At 37.9% G+C, this 26,960-nt stretch overlaps 2 protein-coding genes across 18 annotated transcripts in view; one reads left to right on the top strand and one right to left on the bottom strand.

Moving 5' to 3' along the window:
• Positions 1-26,960, top strand: part of doc2b (double C2-like domains, beta) — a 411,729-nt gene that overhangs the window by 350,357 nt on the left and 34,412 nt on the right. For all 14 annotated transcript variants that reach the window (XM_017356366.3, XM_073951541.1, XM_068221539.1 and 11 more), the window contains one exon: positions 204-313. In XM_017356366.3, coding sequence (XP_017211855.1) covers positions 204-313 — 110 coding nt within the window. The remainder of the gene's footprint in view (positions 1-203; positions 314-26,960) is intronic.
• The window catches only part of si:ch211-209a2.2, a 140,970-nt gene that overhangs the window by 55,749 nt on the left and 58,261 nt on the right, over positions 1-26,960 (bottom strand). The window contains exons 8-9 of one of the 4 annotated variants that reach the window (XR_012406434.1): positions 13,128-13,291; positions 11,783-13,036 (exon numbers count right to left, since the gene is read on the bottom strand). The exons of 2 other annotated variants lie outside the window; for them this stretch is intronic. The gene's annotated coding sequence lies outside the window, so the exon portion shown is untranslated. Of the gene's footprint in view, positions 1-11,782; positions 13,037-13,127; positions 13,292-13,817; positions 15,528-26,960 lie in introns of those variants that run through there. One more of the 4 variants, XM_073951555.1, reaches the window with a different exon arrangement.

The following is a 26,960-nucleotide window of genomic DNA, read 5'->3' on the forward strand; positions in this document are numbered from 1 at the left end:
TCATAATCTTAAATATGGCTTGCCATTTTGGAGCCCCCTTACCACCGTTGGTGCATGTCTAAATACCCAACTTAAACCCCTGATTTGCTTGACATGGTGAAATGGAAGGCCTGGTATATTCTTAGCTTGTGTTAAGAATAAAGATTAAAGAGTGCCAGTGAACACAACTAGTAATCTACAAGCATATCTATCATCTCTTCCAGGCCAACAAGCTCCGCACCAAGACCCTACGCAACACTCTTAACCCTGTCTGGAGTGAGACCCTGACGTATTATGGAATAACAGATGAGGATATGGTTCGCAAAACTCTCAGGTAACCAATTACAATCTGTCAATTGGATATTGTGAAGTAGGGCCTCAATTTTTGCTCAATTTAATTGACAAAAGAACGGGACCCTTTTGTTGATATAGTTAAGCAACAGTTGTTTACCCAATAACGTGCATTTGATACATAATGAGTAGAGGTGTAATGGTATAATCTGTACCTAAAATCAATATAAATTCTTCATTATATCCTTATATTTGATGTTTTAATTTGTTTATTCAATGCTGTTTCAGTTGATGTATGAGTAAAACTTCATTAGATATTATATAAAAAACACTACCATGCGATAAAGGTTTTGGGGCACTTCACCAGCTGGCCTTGATTACACTCAACCCCCTACACCTCGCTTCAATCCTGGACGAGCCCCCAAGTGTAATCTGCCAGTCGCCACCCAACCCATTCAGAGCTGGGATCCAACCGGCAATTCTTTGCATGGGATTCGGGCACAGGTCTGTCGCTAGAGCACCTTTAGAGGTCAGAAGAGTGAGGTTTACCTTAACAGCACTTCACTAGCTGGCATCCATTACAAATGTTAAATAAGTTAATGATTGTTTATTCTGTATTTCATCTCGTGCAGTAGCTAGAGTGATGCAGTTTCATTATTGTAAATTAAATTAATGTTCTGATCTCAAACCCTCAATGGTCAGCAAGAACATTTTGAAAATGAAACTGACACTTGATGTACAAAACGTTGGAGACCCATAGTATTTCACCAACAAATGAAGTGGAGTTAAAACTTTGTTCATATACTTATAACTTGCCTAGTTAGCCTAATTAACCTAGTAAAGCCTTTAAATTACTTTTAAGCTAAATACTAGTATTTTAAAAATATCTAATAAAACATTATGTATTGCCGTCTTGGCAAAGATAAAATAAATAGATAATAGTTATTAAAACTATTATGTTTAGAAATGTGATTTTAAAAAAAATCCTATTTTCGTTAAACAGAAATTTGTGAAAAAATATAGAGAAGGGCTAATAATTCTGACTTTAACTGTATATATATATATATATATATATATATATATATATATATATATATATATATATATATATATATATATATATATATATATGTATGTATGTATATTCCCAATACTGAACGATTTCTTTAAATCTGACCATACTTCTTATGGTCAGGTGTACCATTACACCTCCACTAATGAGCGGAAAAACAAAGTTTCCGTGGCATATAGGTGACATCGAAAGAAAAGGATAACAAGGATTTGGAGGAAGAAAAAAAAAGTGGCACACGAAGCAAAAGAACTTAATAAGTTTAATGAGGGCTTTTCAGAAATGTCAGTGGTGATTGAGCTGAGATCCCATTATAATAATAAAAAAGAGAGAATATAGATGTTTTTCTTAATTAAGTGTCCATGGTTACATGATTCCCATGATCCAGTTGTAATTGGGCGGGTCGGGGCCCACATGTGGTGCAGGACTTGAGAACTAATTAAAAGCAGAACAACCATTTGCTTTCAAAGGCTTCAATGAATCTTGGAGCGCTGCCATACATTAGGCTCTTAGGGCATTTATCAAATTGAAAAGCACAGGTAAAGGACTGGTGATGGAGGTATAAGAGTACTTCCCGCAGAACTGAAAGAGTCCATGTGGTTTTGTTGTTCATGAAATCTGTTTGTTCTTGTATTCTGGATTAATGCAAAATATTGAGTTTATTTTGTAAAGTCGTGTAAGATGGATGTTATTTGACCCTTTGAAGCAACCATGAGGATCTAATCACCACAGCTATCTGCATATGCCATTCCAGTTCCCTTAACATGTTTAACTTGCCAGCAGAAAGAGGATTAAAACATCCATTGGTAGTTTCAAAGGGTGAGATTTACTAACAACTTTTGCCAATGTAAATCCTTTTTTTGGCATTATAAACTTGAAAACTCAGGATTTACTGAAGACACGCAGTGAAACATTAATGCCAAAAAAAGTTGTGGAAAGATTTTTGCAGCTGTTCTTAACTTGGTTTACTTGGGTACTCAGATTACTAATATTCACACCATTGCAGTATTTAAGGCCATCTGTCATTGCATTATTCTGTGTTGTTAGTTGATTACATGCACCTTTTTATCATAATTTTCATTATTGTTCAAATATTTCCCAAGTTCCCAAGATGTCAACATGATGTTAGATTGACGTTGTACTGCAATGTTGGGGACATTTCATTTTGTTTGGAAATGAAAATCAGGTTGACGTCAGAACCCAATGTCAGGCCCACGTCAATGTCTAATCTAAAATCTACTAAATATGAACGTCTAATGATGGTACAGCTAGACGTTGTGTGGACGTTACCACTTAGATGTCAATCAGATATTAGATTTTGGTTGCCATACCTGATAAATAAATGTTAGTATTACATGCTAGCTGGCAGCTAGCTCTCTGCAACTCTCACATGGTCGCCCATTGAAGCTAAGCAGGGCTGCACCCGGTCAGTACCTGGATGGGAGACCACATGAGAAAGCTGGGTTGCTGCAGGAAGTGGTGTTAGGTAGGGCAGCAGGGGGCGCCCAACCTGCTGTCTGTGTGGGCCTGGATGCCCCAGTATAGTGACGGGGACTCTATACTGCTCAGTGAGCACCGTCTTTCGGATGAGACGTTAAACTGAGGCCTCTATGTAATGATAATAGTTAAACAAGGCAGTTTGTTTATCTTTTAGGTTGCTGAAACAATCATTTGCTCCTTTGTTTTTTCCGGTTTCCTCTTTGTTTTTTCACTCGTCACTCTGAAAGTATTGGATGTCAGAAACACTTTAATAATCACGCGCACATTATTATCATACACTCACGAAGTTCGTTGTTTCAAATATAGACGCGTGGCGAATGCACCCGAGAAAACGAAACCTCTCGCACTTAAGACAACCTTTTAAACAACTACGGGGCACAGATATTCTGCTCTTCTTCTTGGCTTTGTGGCTGTTCATCAAGACGGGTTGACCATGGCTGGTTCGTTCATTTATTTTTTTTCTTTCCGGCTTAGTCACTTTATTAATCTGGGGTTTATTCCCACCACAGCGGACCCACCACAGCACCACCAACTTATCCAGAACATTTTCATGCAGCGGATGCCCTTCCAGCCGCAACTTATCTCTGGGAAACATCCACACACACTCATTCACACACACACACACACACACACACACACACTCATACACTACGAACAATTTAGCTTGTACCGCATGTCTTTGGATTGTGGGAGAAACCGGAGCACCCAGAGGAAACCCACATGAATGCAAGGAGAACATGCAAACTCCACGCAGAAACGCCAACTGAGCCAGCCGAGGCTCTAACCAGCAACTCTGCGACCTTCTTGCTGTGAGGCGACAGCACTACCTACTGCGCCACTGCATCCCCCCATGGCTGGTTATTATATGTATATAATGTAATATTCTTAGTATTATTACGGTGAAACGTCTCGGCTGTGTATTTAAAAAAGGCTGGCTTGTTGCACGAGCGAGTGTCGCATCACTGTAATCCAATAGCGTTCAGCTGCACGTCTAGCTCCGCTTTTTGGTACCCTTTTATTGTGCAAGGTACCCTTTGCAAAGGTTTCCCAAAAAGTGGTTCGCTTTTAGGTACCTTTTAACAGTGACAATGGTCATAAAAACCCACCGAACCATACCTCTCAGTGGTAATGGGCCATAAGAACAGTAATTTCACTCGCCAACCATTTTTGAAATGTCTCTCGGGCAGTGCACTCGAGCATCTGTTTGAATTGGGAAATATCAAATTCTTAAAAATTGCTTGCCATCTTACAATTGAAATTCATATCAGGAATCACCAATAAAATTAAACAACTTTTCGGTTTCATTTCTAAACGTTCAAATCACACAAAATCTGCAGAAACTCACATCTGGTCCTAGTCCTTCCTTCGGAAAATCCTCAGCCTATAGAGTTTGATGATTGGCTACTGTAATAAAAGGCAGCACTTCATTTGCCACAATGACCGTTACACTTTTTCCCATTCAGATCTATACGAGTGACACGTCTTGTGTATTCTATAGTCTTTGTCTATAGTCTAGTTGGCATGACAATGGCTAAGTGGTAGAACCACTTCCACTGCGTCTTGCATTTTCAGATGCTAAAGACACATTCTCTGTGAATGGCTCCTCAGTTGTTGCACTGCTGTGGTCTTTTCTAGTGACAGCTCATCTGGACTGAATTCATCTCTCACATTCACACACACTTATACCACATGTTTTTGGACTATAGGAGAGACCGGAGCACCTGGAGGAAATCCATGCCAACGCGGGGAGAACATGCAAACACAGTATACCATAGGTCTCAAATTCAATTCCTGGATAGCCGCAGCTCTGCACATTTTAGCTCAAACCCTAATTAAACACAGCTGATGCAAATAATCAAGGTGTGCAAGACTAATAGAGATTAGTAAGCAGGTGTTAGTTGGAAGTGGTTGGAGCTAAACTAGGAATTAAGTTTAAGACCACTGCAGTAAACCAATTAACTTAATGTTAAAGACTTTTTGCTGAAGGTTTTTTTTTGTTGTTGTTGTTTTGCCACCTGACTTTTTAGACCTCTCACTATAATGCCCTGCATCATAAATCAAAGCAGCAATTTCTAGCAGACTTTGGACTGAGTACTTTTACTGCTAATCAAGCTAAAATGACTCACTTTGAATAACTTTTCCTTGTCACATTTATTATTTTGGCCACTGCTTTTTTAAGTCATACGCAATGTCGCCTAGTGATTTCACCCCAGCTGAGATGTCAATGAGCCTTTCTGAGTGACATTTAGTGCCTTACAAACATGACTGGAGCAAAAAAAGGGTTCTTTCACAGAGCTTGCCTGTTTAGTTTGGTGATTGAAATGCTGCATTAGGATAATAGCACAGACAAAGTGGCAGTAAAGATTACACCACGGAGCAACATTAGTCTCCACTTGCGTGTATCATTACATAACAGCTGTGTTACACAAACAATATCCCTCCTATCTATTAAAAGCAGATTAACCAAGTTGCCCGAGTAGAGAAATCGCTTGTCTTTCTAGTTAAAGCTCGTAAATGTAAGAAATGTGTCATGTAACAGGATTAAAGCTTTTCTCAAAAATCTTCTTGTGGTTAATGAAGTATATACAAATAAATGGAAATAACAATGTTGTGTAGCTAATCTTACTAATGTGCTGAACACATTCACCTCAATGCTGAATGTGCTATTGGCAACAAGAGTAACTACAGAAAATGGCCATTGATTTCTGACAGAGCACTTTTTAGTCAATGAGGGTTAACAATTTATATGGGCTGACAATGCATTAAATGGGAATCAGATTTCAATTTGGTGTTGATTAACTCTTACTTAATATGGATTAGTTTCCATTAGAAAACTGCTTGCAAGGGAAGCCATTATTCTGAGCACTGTTTTTACTGATCATCAATCTCTGTCTCAGATACAGAAGTATTTAAAGGAAAAATGTCCTGTGGAAGCTGGAGAATTATGAACTAATATCCCAATTCTCTGACTATATAAGTTTGTATCTCACTCAAAAGTTCACATAGATCTTGTTGCATCTTCCATTTGAGCATCATATTCTTAACATACATGATTAGACATCATTGATATCAAATCAATGGCCAATTGGCTATATATATATATATATAGTTGAAGTCAGAATTATCAGACCCCCTTTGAATTATTTTTAAAAAATTATTTTGAAATATTAAAAAAAAAAAAACATATTTAGCCCAAAACTATTAGCCCCTTTAAGCTATATTTTTCAAACCATCAAAAACAAACCATCTGTATACAATGACAATTATTACACTAACCTGCCCAGTTAACCTAATTAACCAAGTTAAGCCTTTAAATGTCACTTTAAGCTGTAAAGAAGTGTCTTGAAAAATATCTAGTCAAATATTACTAACTGTGATCATCAAAAAAAGATCAGTTATTTTTTAAAGATCAATAAATCAGTTATTAGAAATTAGTTATTGAAACTACAGTATTACGTTTAGAAATGTGTTGAAAATATCTCTTCGTTAAACAGAAATTGGGGAAATATAAACAGGGGCTGTTCATTTCAGTGGGGTTAATAATTCTTACTTCAACTGTATATCATACACCTGTAAAGGTAATGTCGGTTTTGTCAGTATTTTTTTACATGGTTAGTTATTTATGTATTTACTTGCTTGTAAATTACCAAAAAAAAAAAAAAACTGTCGAAATTTTTTTTTTTTTTTTATTGTTAAAAAAATGCTTTTGGCTGTCAGTCTTGAATCTAATTTAAATTGAAGAGCAAAAAGTACTGTCTTATATTTTCCACAGATGTTTTTTTTTTACTGCTAAATAGAAAAAAAAACATTGTAAACCCTATATTTAAAAACATGCTCAATGGGTTATATTCATTCATTCACAGCGCACAATCGAGATTGCGATCTTCTTTTGATTAATTGTGCAGCTCTAATTTATTGATTTTCTTTTCGGCTTAGTCGGCACAGCGGAAATAACCGCCAACTTATTCAGCATATGTTTTATGCAGCGGATCCCCTTCCAGCTGCAACCCATCACTGGGAAACCCATACACACTCATTCGCACACATACATAAACTATGGACAATTTAACCTACCCAATTCCCCTGTACCGCATGTCAAAGACTGTGGGAAAACCGGAGCACCCGGAGGAAACCCACACAAACACAGGGAGAACATGCAAACTCCACACAGAAACGCCAGCTGACCCAGCCGAGGCTTGAACCAGCGACCTTCTTGCTGTGAGGCAACAGCACTACCTACTGCACCAATGCGTCGCCTTCTATGGGATTCACTTTTGCTTTTAACACTTTACTATTCCTGACAGCATGCAAAGACCTTAAATGTAGGTTTACTATTGGCACTAGTTCCCCCTCCAAATTAAAGTGCTCCAAACATGCTTTGCATCTATTTTGCATTTTTAACCATTTTGATGACGTCACTGTGCACACTTGAGCTCCTCATCAGCTTTTCTGACGTATCAAATGATCTCTAGAATCTGAAGCATCCCACCTTCTAAACACTCCATCCCTGCTATAATCCCACATGTCTGAAATATAATTGCAGTGGTGGCCAGATTGAATCCATTTACCCACATCACAGAAATAGTCAACAATATGTGACAAACAAAACAATTTCATTTTTAACAATTTTATTTATTATGATACTTATATACGTTTTTTTTTCTGTTGAAAAAGACTGTTAAAATCTGCTTCTCTATCTCAAGTTCAAAGCAAAATTGAATGCCAAAGCCTTTTAGATGTATAAAATATGTATTATATTAACATCATCAAATTATTAAAATATGCAGCAAATAAGAAATAAATGACAGAAAATGAATAAAAACTATACATTCATTCATTCATTTTCTTGTCGGCTTAGTCCCTTTATTAATCCAGGGTTGCCACAGCAGAATGAATCGCCAACTTATCCAGCAAGTTTTTACGTAGCGGATGCCCTTCCAGCCGCAACCCATCTCTGGGAAACAACCACACACACATTCACACACACGCTCATACACTACGGACAATTTTAGCCTCCCCAATTCACCTGTACCGCATGTCTTTGGACTCTGGGGGAAACCGGAGCACCCGGAGGAAACCCACGCGAAGGCAGGGAGAACATGCAAACTCCACACAGAAACGCCAACTGTGTCGATGTTCGAACCAGCGACTCGGCAACCTTCTTGCTGTGAGGCGACAGCACTACCTACTTCGCCAAAAAAAAAAAAACTATATATATAAATGAATAAAAAAATTATACAAGTTTTAAAAGTGTAGTATTTCAGTAGTAGTCCATATGTATTTAAAAAAGGCAAATGCGTTGATTAACCATTACTAATAGTGTACATATATTTTGCAGCCAGTTTGGAGCAGTCATTTCATCCTCTCCGAGTATATAGTAAAATATCTCTGAGTTGTTTTGAATGAAGAATGAATTATTTGTCAATCATCTGTCAGCTGCGAAGCCAAGTAAAAAGTAGGCTTAAATAAAAAGGTAATGCAAAAATTGATTCATACGATTAACTATATCTTTATAATGTGAAAGCAAAAGCTGAGTCCTGGACACTTTAGGAGATTTAGAAACCCTGGACGGACTCATTTGTAAGCCCCAAAAAGGCGCGACTCTGTGGATCTACAGAGCACTTGACACTGACTGTGAGAATGTTGACAGTTCACGTCCATACAGAACTAAACGTGTAAACGAGAGAAGATTTTCCACTGCTTAATTGATCACAGATGTTTGTTTACATCGTGCGGATACAATAAAAGTCTAAAAGGATAATAATAATATTAAAAAAAAACATTTTAAAATGTGTCACTAAAAATACTTGGACAGCCGTTAATATACCTGGGCGGCCCAAGTATAAAGAGAGGGAGAGGGTGCTTGTAAGTGTTTATAGAAAAGTGTATGGTGCACTCAGAGAGGAAAGATTGTTACAGGTGGTTACTTCAGGTTTAAGCTGTTTGTTTTATTAGTGTCTGAATACAAAGAGCTGTATAATAAAGGTGACAGTAACAACCAATAACAAATACCATATAAATAGTTCAATAGCTTGAACAACTTTCTCCTGTGTAGCAAGTGTCAGAAGCTTAAAGTTGTGTTCCGTGGTATTTCTGTTTTTCACTGAGCGCCATCTAATGTTGGGGAGTGATTTTGCACTCTGCAAACCAATATACCAATGAAACCAATGAAAATATGAATGCTGAAAAAATATTGATAGGCTTGAACAAAATTTGTTCCAGTATTCACAAACTTTCAGTATTACTTTTCAGATGCACTTTAGCTCAATGACTTGTAGAGCCGTTATAAAAAAAAGCAAAAGACTATAGACCAGGGGTCACCAATCCTGGTCCTGGAGGGCCGGTGTCCCTGCAGGGTTTAGCTCCATCTTGCCTCAACACACCTGCCTGGATGTTTCAAGTATACCCAGTAAGACCTTGATTAGCTTGTTCAGGTGTGTTTGATTAGGTTTGGAGCTAAAATCTGCAGGACACCGGCCCTCCAGGAACAAGTTTGGTGACCACTGCTATAGACCCTTTTCACAAGACTCTTATTCAGCATCTTAAATCCTTGACAGCGTTTGATATTTTGATTTTTAAAACTTGTATTCAAGTATGTGATATATCATCTTTGCATCTAATTACAAAAAAACAAATTACTTGTGCGAGGCGTATGAAATGCAGTGTATTAGCAGAACAGTACATTTGACATTGTTCTCTTCTGGCTGCCGTTTTTAGTCTCACACATTTTTTTTCCTTTTTCTGAAAGTCTTGAAAACAACATCATGGAGTTTTTCTTTTATTATTTCAGCAAATGGGATTGTAAAACAAAAAACAAAAAAAGATTTGTTGTACCCATTCACTGCACTCTAAGTTTACCCAGCTATGGCGACTTCTGTGACAGAGAAACCTATATATGGAAAATATGGACCCGGATATGTATTGGCTGTTTTTTTTTTTTTTTAAAGAGTAGGGACTACTCATCATGACCCACCTTGTTTTCATGTTTCAGCTGAGATTTTCCACACATAGAACCAAACTACGCATTTCAATGCACATCAGGGGACCTTTAAATACAGGTTTATTCTAAATAATAGATAACAGAGTCATATAGGTTGAGACAATGTCAAAATGTTGCCAGTGAACTAAATTAGAGACGAGACAGGGACAAAGTGACCTGCAGTGTCTCTTTTCTGATCATACTGTCATGTTGCTAGACACTAAAAAGTCCAACAGCAAGTCCATGTCGGAGCCGTCTAGACAGGTCAGAGTGAGCAAGAGCAGTTATTGTACAAGTTTCAGGCTTCTCCCACTGAGATTGCAGCTCTGGGTTTGGAGGCTCCCAGATTTGTCTGGACTGAGTGTGAATTAATGAGGCAGAGAGTCTGCGCTTCAAAGGTCACAGTTCTGTGCTTAAACGGGTTCATTCAACACAGCTAGAGGGAGGTGACGCCGGGATGCTTTTAGAGTTTAGAAAGGTTTAACCGAGGCCTGGGGTAATGTTTTATGACTTCATTTAGACTTGCTTTTTATGTTGTTAATAGAGACGGGAGCTACTTTTACATGTGAAGCTGTTAGTTTTTGTTTATAAATCCATAGGTGATGGAGGCCAGCTAGCAAAGTTCTATGCAGGTAAACCTCACACCTCTGACCTCAAAAGGTGCTCTAGTGACAGACGCTAGCAGCCATGGTCTTTAGCCTCCTTGTTAGAGCAACTGGCTCCCACACAAAGAATCGCCAGTTCGAATCCAGCTCAGAACGGGTTGGGTGCAGTTGGACCGGTGGGTAATACGTAGGGGCTTGTCTGAGAGGGAAGGTGATCTAGCGACAAACGCTAGAGTCCATGGGCTTTAGCCTCCTTGTTAGAGCAACCCATACAAAGAATCTCCGGTTCGATCCCAGCTCAGAATGGGTTAGGTGCAGTAGGACTGGTGGGTTACACTTAAATGGCCTGACACCTCCTTATTTATCAGATCTACTACATGTAAACAGTCCAGGTAGATTTTAATGTCATCATTTCAGTCTTTTTTGATGGTACTGTGGAACCGGTTGCTCCATCTTGAAATGTTTTATATATATATATATATATATATATATATATATATATATATATATATATATATATATATATATATATATATATATATATATATCTTCAGGAAGTGCATCTTCTTTTCTTAGGATTTGAGCCTTCTGAATGTTGAGGGTTTGTTTGTATGTTTTAGTTAATTATGTGTTGTGTGATTTGTCATTTTAATTAATGTTGATTGTGTTCAGCAATTGTGTTCCCACTGTGTTCACTACCTAACTATTACTTAAGGGGTTTATGATGATTTGATCTCGATGTACTGTATGGACAAGTTCACTGAAGTCCTCAAAGGATGATTAATGTTTTGAGGTGAAGCGCCGATGTGTGTGCGCGTCTGCAGACATGCAGACCGAGGAGGAACCACCTGATGATTCACCATTGCTTTTCTTTAGAACTGTCTCAGCCAGTTTCCATGGAAACCAAAAGTCTCCCTCGCAGGCTTTTCCTTCAGGGATCGCTCTTGTCCTTCACGTAAATAAACTCCAAACAGCAGCATATTTAGCTTCTCACCTCCAGCGTTTATAAAAACTACATTTTCATTATTTCCTCCTTCTGTCCCTCTATTGGCAATTTCATCAATAAAGCTTGTCTGGTAAAGCTCTGGCCGTCTGTCTATACGTCCCAGTGATATAACTATTGTTCTGTGTTTGATTCGGTCTTGTTTGCTCTGGAGGTTACAAATGAAAAAGCTGCAGAAACAGATAAATTTTGACTAACATTAAATGACACAGTCGCATTCACTTCCTCTGAAACATCAACATTAAATGGCATACAGGGTAGTAACGATGTGGCTAAAATTTAAGCATGGCTGGTGTTTGAAATGCAAAAAGGAACTATTGGGAAACATTCTATTAGGTAAAGCTGTGCAAAAACATACTTCCTACAATTCTGTTTAATAAGGATTTCTAACTTATAATAAGGATTTTCTAATTATTAAAGCTTTCTAATATTAGCAGATATCAATTAGACATGCACCAAAAATATTTGGATTGACAGTGTGGAAAAAAGGGATTTATTTACCAGGGAACACTTCAGACCTGTAGACAGCTTGCAGATAAGATGAACGCAAATGGAAGAAGGGCAAGTTTCAGATTTCTTATGATTTTATGAGAAATTCTTATTTTATATTTCAGAAAGCCGCTACATCAGCTAAAACCAAATGTCTAGCAGAATTTATCACTAAAAATTGTCACAAACCTCAAGTTCTGTTTTCTACTATTAACGCTGTTTTAAATCCTTCAACTTAGTCAATTTTAGAGCCATCTATGTTTTTGGAAGATTATTTGTTAAGAAAATCACAGCTGTCTTGTTCAGAATACGTATTTAATGATGTTTAACTATGCTATATATAACTTCCACTTGGTCTGAGATTCAGCTTATTAATTTGAGTTTATGTTAAGACATTGTTAGCCATTTAAAACCTTCAATGTGGATATTGTCCCACCTTTTTTCTTTAAACAAGTTATGGATACAATTGGTTCTGGTCTGCTACTGGTGATCCACAAATGTTTGTCTACTGGCTCCTTCCCGAACAGTTTCAAATGTGGTGTAGTGACACCATATCTTAAAAAACAAACCTCTATCCAGCCTCTTTCTGTAATTTTTGGCCTATTTCTAATCCACCTTTTATTTTAAAGATCCATAAGGAAGTTGTTTTGACTCAATTACAAACATATTTGACTTTAAATTTGGTCCATGAGACATTTTAATCTGGTTTTAAGGCATTACACAGTACCAAATCTGCACTTCTAAGAGTATCAAGCCACATTTTTACAAATTCTGGGAAATCTATGGCATTAGTCTTATTGGATTTAAGTTCTGCTGTTGGCCTGATTGTCCACAAGGTCCTGTTGACAAGTCTATTGACAGCTGTGGGCCTTTGTGGCATAGTTTTAGAGTGGTTTCGTTCTTATCTGACCAATAGATGTTTTAGTGTGCACACTGGCTATCAATAATGGCACTTCTCGTAAACAGTAAGGATGTAACTCTGGTGTCCTGTCCAAATTCCCTCCATCCACAAAATTGGTTCGATCACTGTCTCTCCACTCCACCTATAGCTGGTGTGTGGTGAGTGCACTGGCGTTGTTGTCCTGTGGCTGCCGTCGCATCATCCAAGTGGATGCTGCACACTGGTGGTGGTGTAGAGAGACCCTCCCTCATGATTGTGAAGCACTTTAGATGTATAGCCTTACATGATAAATGTGCTATATAAATACTCACATTACATTACATTACAGTATTCCTCTCAAATGTGGAGTTCCACAGGGATCAATCCTTAGGCCTGTAATGTTCACCCTGTATATGCTCCTCCTGGCTTCCATTTTCAAGAAATATAATGTTTCCTTCTATCTGCATGCAGATGTCACACGTCCTCCCATTTTCCTCTAAAACAAAAAGATGTAAATGGCTTACAGCCACTCCTGGTTTGTTTAGAGAAGCTTAAACTTTGTCTCTTGATCAATTTTTTTTTTATTTAAACGAAAATAAAACTGGTGAGGCAGTGGCGCAGTGGGTAGTGCTGTCGCCTCACAGCAAGAAGGTTGCTGGGTCGCTGGTTCGAACCTCGGCTCAGTTGGCGTTTCTGTGTGGAGTTTGCATGTTCTCCCTGCCTTCGCGTGGGTTTCCTCTGGGTGCTCCGGTTTCCCCCACAGTCCAAAGACAGGCGGTACATAGGTGAATTGGGTAGGCTAAATTGTACGTAGTGTATGAGTGTGTGTGTGGATGTTTCCCAGAGATGGGTAGCGGCTGGACGGGCAGCCGCTGCATAAAAACTTGCTGGATAAGTTGGCGGTTTATTCCGCTGTAGCGACCCCGGATTAATAAAGGGACTAAGCCGACAAGAAAATGAATGAATGAACGAAAATAAAACTGAAGTAATTTTAGAACTTTGAGCACGTCACCATTTTTCTTAGAAAGCATTTTTATTAAGGTGCCATTGACTTGAAATTTTCCCCAGATGTTGGTAACAACCAAAGAAATCTATATATGCAAAGAAAACAAATCTAAATAGTTTACAAATTGTAAAAAAAAAATTATGCGTAATAAAATGAAATGACACAAGGAAGTACTGAACACATGAAGAAGGTATAGAAAGGCAGTGAAAGTCCAGACAGAACTGAAATCTCTCAGTAGGTCTTCAGCAACCCTCTGCCCTGCGTCATTGTAAATGAATATTAGCTGCTTCAGTCCAACATCTACATTAGCAGGATGATGAAGATGAAACCAGGGTGAACAAAACACAGAAAATCAAGCTGTAGAATGGCCCAGCCAATCACCTGACTTAAATCCATATAGAATACAAAATAAAAGTTCAGGATTTGATAGACGAGACCCACAGAAGTCTGTGAAAAACTCACACCTGAGCAATTCATGTGTTCAATACTTGTTTTCCCCGCTGTACATAAGTTTTTTCATATAGTCTTAGAATTTCATTATTAACAAATGATCTTAAAATCACACAAAGCCGGGAAAACTTTGCAGGCAAACAGACCGGCAGTGCTCTCACAATGTAAGTCAGGCATGTACATGATGTCAGGCTTCAGTCTTTCACACTTTCACACAATAGCGCTGTGAGGTGTTATCTCACTCCAGCATTCGCTCGTTCCCATTATTCCACCAAACCTCATTTGCCCACCATCTTCATGTGCTGCCGATGAACATCAAAGTGGTGTTTTAATGGCGGGCTGTGCCGAACTCCTCCTGTGACTATGAAAAGCATGCGATTCATTGGAAAGGCATACCTCCATTGCCAACATCATCTCAGACAGTGACAGCTCCATTCAAAGCCAAATCGCCCACACAAGTGCCTCACCTCTCATGCCTTTATACCCAAGAAAGACTTTTAAAAAGTACTATTTGCAAACACGTTTTCTAAAACATTTGCAGACAATTAAATGCAGCTGGTTGTGATTTACCTCTCATTTGTCTTTGCATTTTAAAACAAAGACTACTATAATAGGGCGCCATTAGAAAAATTCTGTTTCTGACTAATGTCAATAGTTTGCTCATTTTCCTCATAACCTTCATTAAGCAGAAAAAAAACTAAAATCATGTAAAATTTTTGCATATTACAATGTGGATGTCTTCATAAACTCTTAAAGATCCTGTGAAGTCATTTAAAATGTGCATATTTTTTCAATGTTTGATGTAATCGAAGCACAATAAGAGGCTGGGAATAGCTCCTCCCCTTTTTAATAAACAGCCAATAGTGTTTTGTTTTATCATCTTTTATCAAAGCAAATGAGAAGCGTCTTGAAGGGGGCGGGGCATTACAGATACTAGAGAGCATTTGATTGGGTTGATGTGATGAGAAACTGTAGTGTAAGGCCCCATTTACACTCTACGTTTTAGTTTTAAGACAGCGTTTTATAATGAAAACGATCCACATCCGAGCTGGTTTTTCATCTAGCATTTATGAAAAGCTCTCCATCCACACTACAACGCTGAAAACGCGCATCACGTGACCATACACACACACTCTGGCATGCACTGAAAGCAGCTTGAGCGTATTCTCGCCTCTGAGCTCCAGGAAGTCAGCAGGAGCTCTGAGCACACCTGCCCAGCTAAGAGCAGCCGAACGTCGGCCAGTCCTTTCCAAATCTGCCGCTGGATCTCATCTCTCTGTAATTGTAATACACAATGTATAGTAGTTCATCTTGTGTAGTAGACCTATATCTAACATGGCAGTTTTTTAAATCTATTAGGCTACTTGTTCTCACGTAACGTGTTTTGGCTGAGCACAAAGATAAGTTAATATATTAATTTGCAATGATTCTGCACGTTTGAACGATTGCTTGCGTTTATTTATTTATTTATTTATTTATTTATTTATTTATTTATTTATTTATTTATTTATTTATTTATTTATTTATTTATTATTTATTTATTTATGTATTTATTTATTTATTATTTATTTATTTATTTATTTATTTATTATTGTATAAACTTATTGTACTTTTATAATTATTATTGATTATTAAAATGCTTACAGATTGCATGCATTTTCTCTGATCTTATATTATCTCTGATAGTCTTTATTGTGTGCATATAGCCTGACATTAAGCACGTATTGCCCAAACCACACAGTGATCCTAATGTTTCATATTTTTCAATGGAAATGAAAGGAGGCAGTTATTAGGCTCCGTTTTGTTATAAATTTGCACACAGTGAAGATGACTCATAAATATGTACATGATGCCTTAACAATTTTGGTGTCTGTTATGATTAAGTTGTTAATATAAAAAAAAAATCATGTCATGTTTTTATTTTATTGTTAAGATAGTGAAACATAGCCAGGGTGAATGATGTTATAAAAGTACACTGCCATTACATTTGAAGATTTACCTGACGTGTCCTCACGTCCTCGGGAGTTCGTTATGAACTTGCGAAGTCTAAACTTTGTGTACTTAATATTCAGAAAAAGTCCCAATCAGGTAGCGCGCATGTCAGCAGTCACGCCTCCATTTTCAAATGCCTTCGTTTTTAGATGTCGTTTTCCCCCATCCACACTGACACACAGCAGCAGCGTTTTAAAAATAAAACAGCCTCTTCAGGATTTTCAAAACGCTCCGTTTTCAGGCCTCGAAAGGTCTGGGGTAGTGTGGACGGAAGGTGTAACCATAGCAAAACATATGTGTTTTAAAACTAAAATGTATTCAACGAGACCATTTGCCGAAAGTGATATACTACAAGCTTTACATGTTTGTATCTGTTTTATATCTTCTGAATGCAAATTTTGTCTGTTTTGGGCCACACTAGCTTTAAATTTTTACTTTTCACAATTGTTTTTCAGAAAAAAATTGTGCTTTAAACTCAATTGTGTGGGGTGATTATTTTGTGGATGAAAGTCAGATAACATTGCAGTCAGGGCCGGAGTGGGACTCCTTTTCAGCCCTGGAGTTTCAAGCCTCAGACCGGCCCACCTCAGTTCACGACTGACTATATTAAAATAAGGTCATATCCAATTCCGTAATTTCTAATTACACTATCACGTCTTTTCTTGAGAAAACTGCTGCTTTAGAACTTCAAATGTTCAACAACCCTAACAGTATTATATGTCTTAACGATGAAAAAAATTAATTACTCAGACAAGGATCAAACCCAGGTCGGTGGCGACGTAACCTAACGTGCTAACCACTGGACCACAACAACTGTACATCGAGAGGTGACTCATCTGAGTTATATCATCATTAACCTGCAGACTGCATATAGATAAAAAGAGCACAGCTGGTAAAATAATGAATAAGAAGATTGTGGTGAAGTAAATAAATAAATTAATTTGAAAAAAGTGTGACTGCTGAGAGCAACAGATTCTGGAGCTAGGGACACAGGCCCTCACGGCCAAAAAACAGACCGGCCCGATTAGCCAATCCGGGCCTGATTGCAGTCCATCAACATTTGTGTCATCAAAAAGGCACAAAATGTAGTGAAATAAAAAGTTATTCAACACTAATTTAAAAAATGATTAAATAATATTAAATAAATATAAAGTCATATAAACATCAAGTATTGGATCCTGTCACTATCCTGTACTATCCTGTCACTAATTACAAATCATGTTCATGGATTCATGGAAACACTGCAATCTGATCATTTAAGATCACGTTATTTTATTACACTCTAATGAAATGAAGCTGGAATTGACAGATAAAATTTGTAAATTACAGGTCACTTTATTAAATTGTGGGGTAATACAATGTGGTTTTACATGGCCCCCCAAATTAAAAAAAAAATATAGAAAGTTATATTGGGGTGGCACAGTGGCAAATCTCTGTGAGGTTTGCATGTTCTCCCGGTGTTTGCGTAAGTTTATTCCATGTGTTCCGGTTTCCCCCACAGTCTAAAGACATGCGCTGTAAGTGAATTGAATGAACAGAATGTGTGTGAATGTAAGAGTGTATGGGTGTTTCCCGGTACTGGTTTCCGGCTGGAATGGCATCCGCTCCGTAAAAACATATGCCAGAATAGTTGGCGATTAATTCCGCTGTGGCAACCCATGATAAATAAGTGACTAAGCCAAAATGGATGAATGAATGTTTCATATTGTATATGTGTGTATTAGCTCAGTGGCTGGCATGAACAATTGTTGCACATTATGACTAGCTAGATCAATAGTAGAAGATTCAGTCAATATTCATTTAAAGGTGTCTGGCAGGCTATTAAAACGCATGCAAGACTTCACTTCACTCTCTATTGCCAGTTTCTATCTGTCTTGAAAATTACAATATTGATCCCCTTTATTTAAGTATTGTTGAGTCATTGGCTACAACAGCACTGCCCAAACTTTGTCTTTTAGGGCCGGTGTCCTGCAAAGTTTAGTTCCAATCCTGATCAGACACAACCGAGCGAGCTAATCAAGCTCTTACTAGGCTTTCTGGAAACATCCATGCTGGTGTGTTGAGGTAACTTGGAGCTAAAATCTGTAGGATACCAGCCCTCCGGGACAGAGTTTGGGCACAACTGTGCTACAACTTTTATGTCTGCATTTTACCAAAGTAAATTATATTCTAAAGCTCTAATTCTATTCTAAAATCATCATCCAATACACAGACCATTGAAAAGTTCTATAATTATAAACACTGTTGGAAAGATTTTTGATAATGTAAAGTAAGTACATGTCAAGAAAATATAACACTGTTTCAGTTTGTTTTCGATATTTGAATATAAAAATCTTAATATTGTGCCTTAACACATCAGTTTATCAATCTATACACAAAACATGTCACTTTATAGTTTTCAACATGGAAAATGCAACGTTCAATATGGACACTATACTGAAGGAAGCCTTTAAAACAGTTTGGATTGAAGAACTTAATGTTTTTCTAATAAAAGCTATAGAAACTGCACTTACATGCCCATGAGGCACTTCAAAGAGTGTCAAAGAGTGAAATGACTTGCCTTAACCTCCTAGGGCTTAGTGGCCACATATGTAGACAGCACATTTTAGCTCTTAAGTGGCTATTTAAAATACTTTGAATGTTTTATATTTTGTTACAGACATGCAGTGTCATCCTGCAACTGTATTGCAGCATATGAAATATTCCAAGCACTATTATAACTGTCCATAATGGGCAACTAATGTTGTTTTTACTCTCTGATAGTCAAAACATGTTTAAAGCATACGCGTTATTACTGCTTTAAAAACAGTCAGGAAAAGTGTGCAAATTCGTACCATGAGTCCATATGGACATCATTTTTCTCTAAAAGTACATCACATCAAAATATTATGCTTAGGTTTTTATTCTAATTAAGTTCCAATGAGCCCAAATAGCAAAGAGAAAAAAAATTCATGTAAAAAAACTCCTTGGGTCTTAAGAGGTTAAAGAGACCCCCATATACCAGTGGTGTCCAAACTTGATCCTGGAGGGCCAGTGTCCTGCTGAGTTTAGCTCCAGCTTGCTTCAAAACACCTGCGAGGATGTTTCTAGACTGCCTAGTAAGAGTTTGATTAGCTAGCCCAGGTGTGTCTGATTGGGGTTGGAACTAAACTTTGCAGGACACCGGCGCCCTAGGACAGAGTCTGGACATCCCTGTTCTAGTATATCTAGTAAAAGCTTGATTAGCTGGTTCATGTGTGTTTGATTGGAGTTGGAGCTAAACTCTTCAGGACACCGGCTTTCCAGGACCAAGTTTGGATATCCTTGTCCTATACCCTTAGCGTAGTGCACTATTTGAGGGAGCAGTATTACTAGTGGTGTCTAAAATCAAAGTGGATGCTATGAAGTCCACTTAATGCACTTGTGTATATTTGTGTAGTGTACAACCCTTATCTGCTAGAAAATGCCCAAAATGCATTGTGAATTGGCACACCGAATTAATTTCTGCATCTGATTACAAGATGGCGACCTAACAGCGGAATCCTATCGGTGAATGTGTTTCAAATAAAATGTTACATTATTAAGTAAAGTTTCTATAGAAGACTGAAATCAAAAGTCTTTGTTTCATTACTAATAGCCAGCTTGCCAAGTGTTTTATAACCACTTTTAATCACCAAAAAGTTGAAAATCTGTCCGAGGGATTTATCAAACAGTAAAACACAAATAGAATGGCATCCCTTCCAGTGCACAGAGTATCATAATTACCTTCAGGTCAACCAGAAATACACAATGTAATGTGATTGTATAAAAATCCTGCACATTTATTTAAAGAGCCATCAACCCTCCCCCCACCCCCAATACGGCGGTCGGCGATCATGTTTACACTGAGAGAGCAGCGTTTACAGCGGACCATTCAATATTGTAGAGATATTAACGTACTGTAAACTATGTAACTTAGAAATCATTTTGACTAAGGTCTGTCTGTAAACACTGAAAGAGTACAGCTGACCATATGAACTATAACTTTGCTATCTGAACGAACAAAGAAAGGGCGCTGATCGCACACTCTTACCGAATCTGTAGACAGGACAATCACCACATACTGGAGCTGCGTCTTTTTTAAAGGAGACGAGCAGCAAATCTGGATCTCACCATTGATGAGAAATGCTCTTGAGTAAAAAATGTTTCAAACGAACGCATTTCTGCCACGCGTCGCATCTACGGATCTACACGTGAGTCTAGCAGCGTCTCATAGAGAGAAAATGAAAACAAAACCTTCACATTATGAAAGCAACACTGGCTACCCGTATCTCCAAACAATTTTTATTCTTTTCCCACAACTTTTGGCAATACGACGTGTGTTGTCTCTCTGCCGTCTGAACACTGTTTCAGGTACAGTCTAAGAAAGCTAGCATGCATATTAATGAAGTTGCAGCGCATTCATAATGGAGCCCGCTGATTGATTTGAACCAAGCCATACTCATGAATGAATGCAACGCACTCTGAAACGTAATACGGGATGCCTTGGTACAGACGTCCAGTCCACACGCTGGAATACACGCTATCTCATGGCCGTGACGCAGCTTTAAAAATTAGTTTCAAACCGGAAGTACGAATTTGCTCGAAATAACGCAAAAACAACCATTTTCACTTTTTAGTGAAAAAATGTGTCCTAATAGTGTTTTTAGCAGTGTGGGACACATATACGACTGTCAACAGCTCAAAAAATGTGTTTTGGTGTTTCGTGACCCTTTAAGAGGACAGATGGTATTACACAAACACACTAAGGTAATCAGCGAAAATTAGAAAAAAAAGCCTCGTTTTACAAACAGCATGAAGAGCAATCCAGCACACATGGCCGTCTGGGGGAAACAAACCTGTCAGCATGTACCACAGCTAGGGGAAGGTGCCTTTATCAAGCAGACCTTTCAGCCATGCCTGAGCAGTGATCGGGCTGCCCTGCGCCTCCTTCAAGACCTTTATCAATCTGAGAGCGAACGGTGGAAGAAACAATGATTGCCTGTTTACCTGAAAGTCTTTGGAGAGCTAAGCTACTGAAGCCAGACTCAACTGTTTCAAAATAGCAATGGTATGTTGCAAACTCAACAAACACAACTTACTTGCAGATGGGAATTGAACAAGTGTTCAGGAATTCAGTGCTGAAATAATTGAGAGCGATTCTGTCTGTGTTCTTCCATCCATTATCGACAGGGTTGTGTAACTCAAATCAATTGATCTTGTAGGCATTGCTAGAGCTTATTAAGAGAGGCCTCTGCACTGCTGTGTACACATTGGATTTTTTTTATTTCTCTTAGTAGTTGTTAAAATATTAAAGCTTGATTTATTATGTAGTATAAATATATTTAAGAAGTCACGGTCTGGTATGTATTTCAGTTTTGAAATCACTGTTTCGATACGAGTTCGGTACAACAGAAGCAACAAATGCCCAGTGTTTACTTTTTTCCATTTATTCATTTTCTTTTCGGCCTAGTCCCTTTATTAATCAGTGGAAGGAACCGCCAACTTGTGTTTTACACAGCAGATGCCTTTCCGGCTGCAACCCATCACTGGGAAACACCCATACACTCACGTTCACACGCATACCCATATGAATAATTTACCTTACCCAGTTCACCTACACCACATGTCTTTGGACTTGAGGGAGAAACCGGAGAACCCGGAGGAAACCCACGTGAACATAGGGAGATCATGCATTCTGTCATGTAAAGTGGACGCTGACAAGGGAGGTGCGGATCCAAACGCAGGTTTATTGAGAATGGTCAGGCAAGCAACGGTCACAATCAGGATCAAACAGATGTATGCAGGCAAATCCAGAGTCGTAGACAAAAACAAAGGACATAAGTCAGAACAGGCAGGCAGCAGACAACATAAACAAACAAGGCGAGGGTCAAAAACATGGTTAGGCAGAGCAAGGAAAACGCATTGTAATGTCACAAAACTGTAAAACAAGACTCAGCCAAAAGGTATGCTTGTGTGCTGTGTATCTAGTCCATGTAATCAGTTCATGATCCGCTCCCAGTCATGAGTGTGTGTAATCTACTAAACTACTGAACAGGTGCGTGTGAGCGGTGTATGACTGGAACTTGTAGTTCCTTTGCTGGCATATTTGTAGTTCTTCAACAATCTGCATTTGCTAGATCGCTGGTGACTGTGACACAAACTCCACACAGAAATGCCAACTGACCCAGCTGAGGCCTAAACCAGCAACCTTCTTGCTGTAAGCATTTGTTGCACTTATTTATTTATTTTATATAATTGCAGACGTTACAGTAGGCTATTTTGCACTGCATCATTGATCTGCAGGTATCATGTTTATGGAATAGTTAGTAATGAACAATTATATGTAATATTTATGTATAATTTATAATATTTATAAGTATTTATGTGTATAAAGCATCTGTTTTGTGAGACGTGTTTCTCGTATGATATGTGAACGACCTATACAGCCTTACTTTGACATTTCCTTGACCGAGAATGACGTCGACTGAAACTTGTAAACTACACTCACCAAAAGGGTACCAATGGCAGACATCCCAAGGGAAAGGAAAATCGGCCATAACCACATACCCCCCACCCCCTTCTTCAAATACGACGCATACCATCCGCTCTCCAATTGCGTCATGCACCCCCCCCCCCCTCATCTGTCGTGCACTCCCCACCCAACCCCCTCCCCGCTCTTCATACACGTTGCTCCCCCGCCCAACTCCCGCAAATCATCGATGTCCCACAGACTTTTCCTACATTGGGATGTCTGCAATAGTACCTCATTGCAGACACAAGCTTGATAAAAGTGACCCATACCGAACCGTACCGTACTGTAACACTCAGAGGAAACAGGCCATAAAACCATTCCTGCATTTTCAGACACAATATCTCTAGATCATTCACATTATTCAACGCTATCTTACTTTTTACTAGCTCATTTGTATAAATTCCTTAAATGTCATTTATACAATGTAGAATAATTTGCTCATTCCCCCAATAACGGCTGGGCTTGGGGATGGGGTTTGATGCTGCACCTCCTTTTAAAAATCTTACATTTTCATACAACTAAAATTAGTCACTAAACTGACATAACATAAAATACTTATGTTTCCTCGTGAGATCAGCCTAGATTATCTGGTGCCTTTTAATGTACTCCTCACTTCACTCATTCACTTTTCATAGGGTTTTGGTCAGATGACTGTGCTGGTGATGGCACAAACTTACTTTTGTGTTCATTTACCACTTCTGTGTTGATTTTGATGTTTGTATTGCATTATTGTTCTGTGATTCTTAAGGAAGATCCAACAATAGTCTAGTTCTAGTAGAGGCAGAGAGGTTTTATTATTTCGCATCTGTACAGGACCTCTAGCATAAAAAGAAGCCCAGAAAATTCAAGATCCAGCAGTGGTGTTAATTGTTGAACATGAGGTACTTTTCTATCCCTGCGTCTACCAAGCAAATCTGGTGTGTTGGCTGAAAAACAGCTTTTTAGTTTGGTCTGTTAATAAAAGCTGTACTGTTTGAAGGTCCAGCAGCGTCTGGCAAATTAATAAGCTGCAGTTATTTTTAATAAATGAGAGCATACAGTAGGTTTTATTCTCTCTCTTCAAAATCTGACCCCCAGGACTCTGCTAATTTCTGCAATTTTCCATCTGCAATCATCAGAGATTATTTGGATGCTCAAATGATTTTTCTGCATCAAGACAAAATACAGTAGACACACATGCTCTTTTAAGCAGATTCATGATTTAATTGGGTCTTTATAATTACTGCTGTAGAAATTGAGATTTCCAAAGCTTTAGCCATTATCTATCAAACACTTGCTAGTTTGTTAAGCTTCCTAGCTCCTGCTAGTTTGTTAAACATCTAAATATGAATAGAAATGTCTATGGCTGCCAGTAATTGTGGCAAACATGTTTTGGAGGGATAAAACACTAATTTGATGATGGGCTTTTTCTGTAGTTTTATTTTAATGAAAGTTGAATATTTCAAAGATGAAAAATTAAAAGGGATAAACAGTTACCTTTTATTACAACAGGCTTTTTTGCTCATAATTACCACATGTGCCAATAATTTCAACTATGACTGCACCTTTTCAATCAAATTTGAAAGTATTGATCATCCGGAAAGTATTGATAGCGCTTCCCTTTTTCCACATTTTTTTATGTTACAGCCTTATTCCAAAATGGATTAAATTCATTTATTTCCTCTAAATTATGCAGACAAAACCCCATCAAAAAATGTGAAAAAAGTCAGTTTTTCAAAAAAGAGTTTTTGAAATTTTAAAAAATGTATTATAAATAAAAAAAACTTAAAAATCACATGTACATAGCCTTTGCCGTGAAGCTCTGAATTGAGCTCAGCTACATTCTGTTTCTACTGATCATTCCTGAGATGTTTCAGCAGCTTAATTGAATTCACCTGTGGTAAATTCAGTTGATCTGACATGATTAGAAAAGGCAAACACCTGTCTATATAAGGTCTCAGGGTTGACAGTGCATATCAAAGCACAAACCAAGCATGAAGACAAAGGAATTGTCTGTGGATCTCCGAGACAGGATTGTCTCGAGGCACAAGGCTGGGGAAGGTTACAGAAACGTTTCTGCTGCTCTGAAAGTTCCAATGAGCACAGCGGCCTCTATATGATTTGCTGTCTTTAATTAAAGAAAAATAAAGGTTTTGAATGAAAATGTTTTTCTATCCAACAACCCAAGTGAACCTGAAGCTCACCCTAGACTGGTTTTGATTGACTAAAATTCATATTGAGGCAGATTTAAAGTAAATTTTGACAAATAAGGCTCTTGCCTTTAAGTGTTTTTTTATAAATAAAAAGGTCCTTTCTCAAAATTAAAAATGCTCCAAAATGCTTTATCGTATTTTGAGAAAACGTGCATAGAAAGCAGGCAGTATTCATAGAATACTTAATAAAAATTAATAAGAAACAAGCATTTGATATAATTTAAGCAAATACCATGCAGTATTATTCCTATTCTCAGTAGTGATCTCTTATAAAGCAGGTTTCAAATGGAGCTTTCCTCTTTTCTCATCTGTATAATAAATGAAAGTGCAACTGAATACACCACAGCTCAGGCTGAAATTCTAAAATCTGCCTCGTCTGTTTAAAGTATATTGTTGGACATCCATCCTTATGATGTGATTCTCTATGTAAGCATCTTATATGAAAGAGTTTTTTAGATCATAAACCTGCACTTTAACAGTTGCCTGCCTTAGTTTTTGTGGGGTTTTATGACATTTGTTAGAGTGGGAATCTGTCTTGTTATGATGTGTTGAGCTTGAGGATTATGCTAGACCTTGAAACGAGTAGACGTGTCTGGAGTGAAAATGTGTCTAGATTTTGCTGTCTGGATCAGCACAGCAGTCCCAAACTATTTGTCATTTTAAATCTTTTTTTACATTGCCACTGTCTTTCTTACCATTAGGTTTAACAATTTGCCAGCAAGACTTTTTTAACCAATTAAAATACTAAGTTTGGTATGATCACTTATATTTTATTTGTACTTAAATGAATCCGTTATGCTGAATCAAAATCACATTTTCTTCACATTATTTAAGTGAAGACGCATTGTCGGCATGTTGCTATTTTGAGGCAACAGAAATAGACAGTGCCATTAACCAGCTAAAAGCCGGTCTAAAGTCAATAGCACAAGGGGTTTATTTTTTGTTAAATATGCATTAGCAATAGGTGGGTTCAAAGTAAACAGATTTGTGCACATTTCTTTTTACACACAGAAAAATCTTTAAATAAGAAAAATTAATGGATTAAAGTATAAGATTATTGTCTGCATGAACATTAAAAAAAAACGTTACCTCCTCCCACACCATCTTCACCTTTGGGGGCTTTGGTGGAATATGGCTCATTCTGTATTGTATGTTTTAGCCTCAAGCACAAACAAATCCATTTCCTTGCTCCGTTTCCACTATGGTGCATCCAAAACTTGCTCTTAAGTAGTTTAACTATGAAGCTGATTATCAGTTCATGTCATTCCCTCTGCATTCTGAAAGGAGATGTTTGTGCATCCAGATGGCGCAAGTGTGTTGCTTCCAATGTTTTCCTCCTTTTGAAAAGCAAACTTGCACGCGGAAAAGACGCAATATATAAACGCCCCCTAAAAGGCTGAGGTCATTTGCGATTTTCAGCAGTTGATCATCTTCTTGCACAGACATGCTGAATTCACCTGATTTGTTGACAAATGGGTTGCGGATTCATTCCTTGGCAGTCCATTGGTCCTTCACTGGGCTTTTGCCTTTTGCAAAGAAACTTTCCAAAGATGTCTGTTTCTTACTCATTTTGGTAGTTTGTGGGTTTAATTTGGGCACTCAAGTGACCAAAATGTAACTGAGAAAATACGGTCATTGATCAGTATAAAATATTGTTCAAAATCAAAGCTCGTTCAGGCTTAGATAATAATAAAATCTGAAATAATTAATGATTTCTTATGCAAACCCGTACCAATTGACCCACAGAACTGGGGGTTGGGGACCACTGGCTTAGAGCATTTAGATAAATAAAATAGAGCCCTTTGAGTCTATTTTACTTACTTTTTTAGCATATGTATATAACAACACCTATTTTACAAGAAAAAATGTGTCTTTTAAAGAATTACTGTTTTTATTGTTAGGCTAAATCTACCCGTTTCAGAGCGCTGACTGAATATTTTCCCTGCTGGGTGCAATCCTGCATTGACAGTGTTATGAAATAGTATACTTATTT

This window comes from Danio rerio, chromosome 5 (genome assembly GCF_049306965.1).
Source record: "Danio rerio strain Tuebingen ecotype United States chromosome 5, GRCz12tu, whole genome shotgun sequence".
NCBI lineage: Eukaryota > Metazoa > Chordata > Actinopteri > Cypriniformes > Danionidae > Danio > Danio rerio.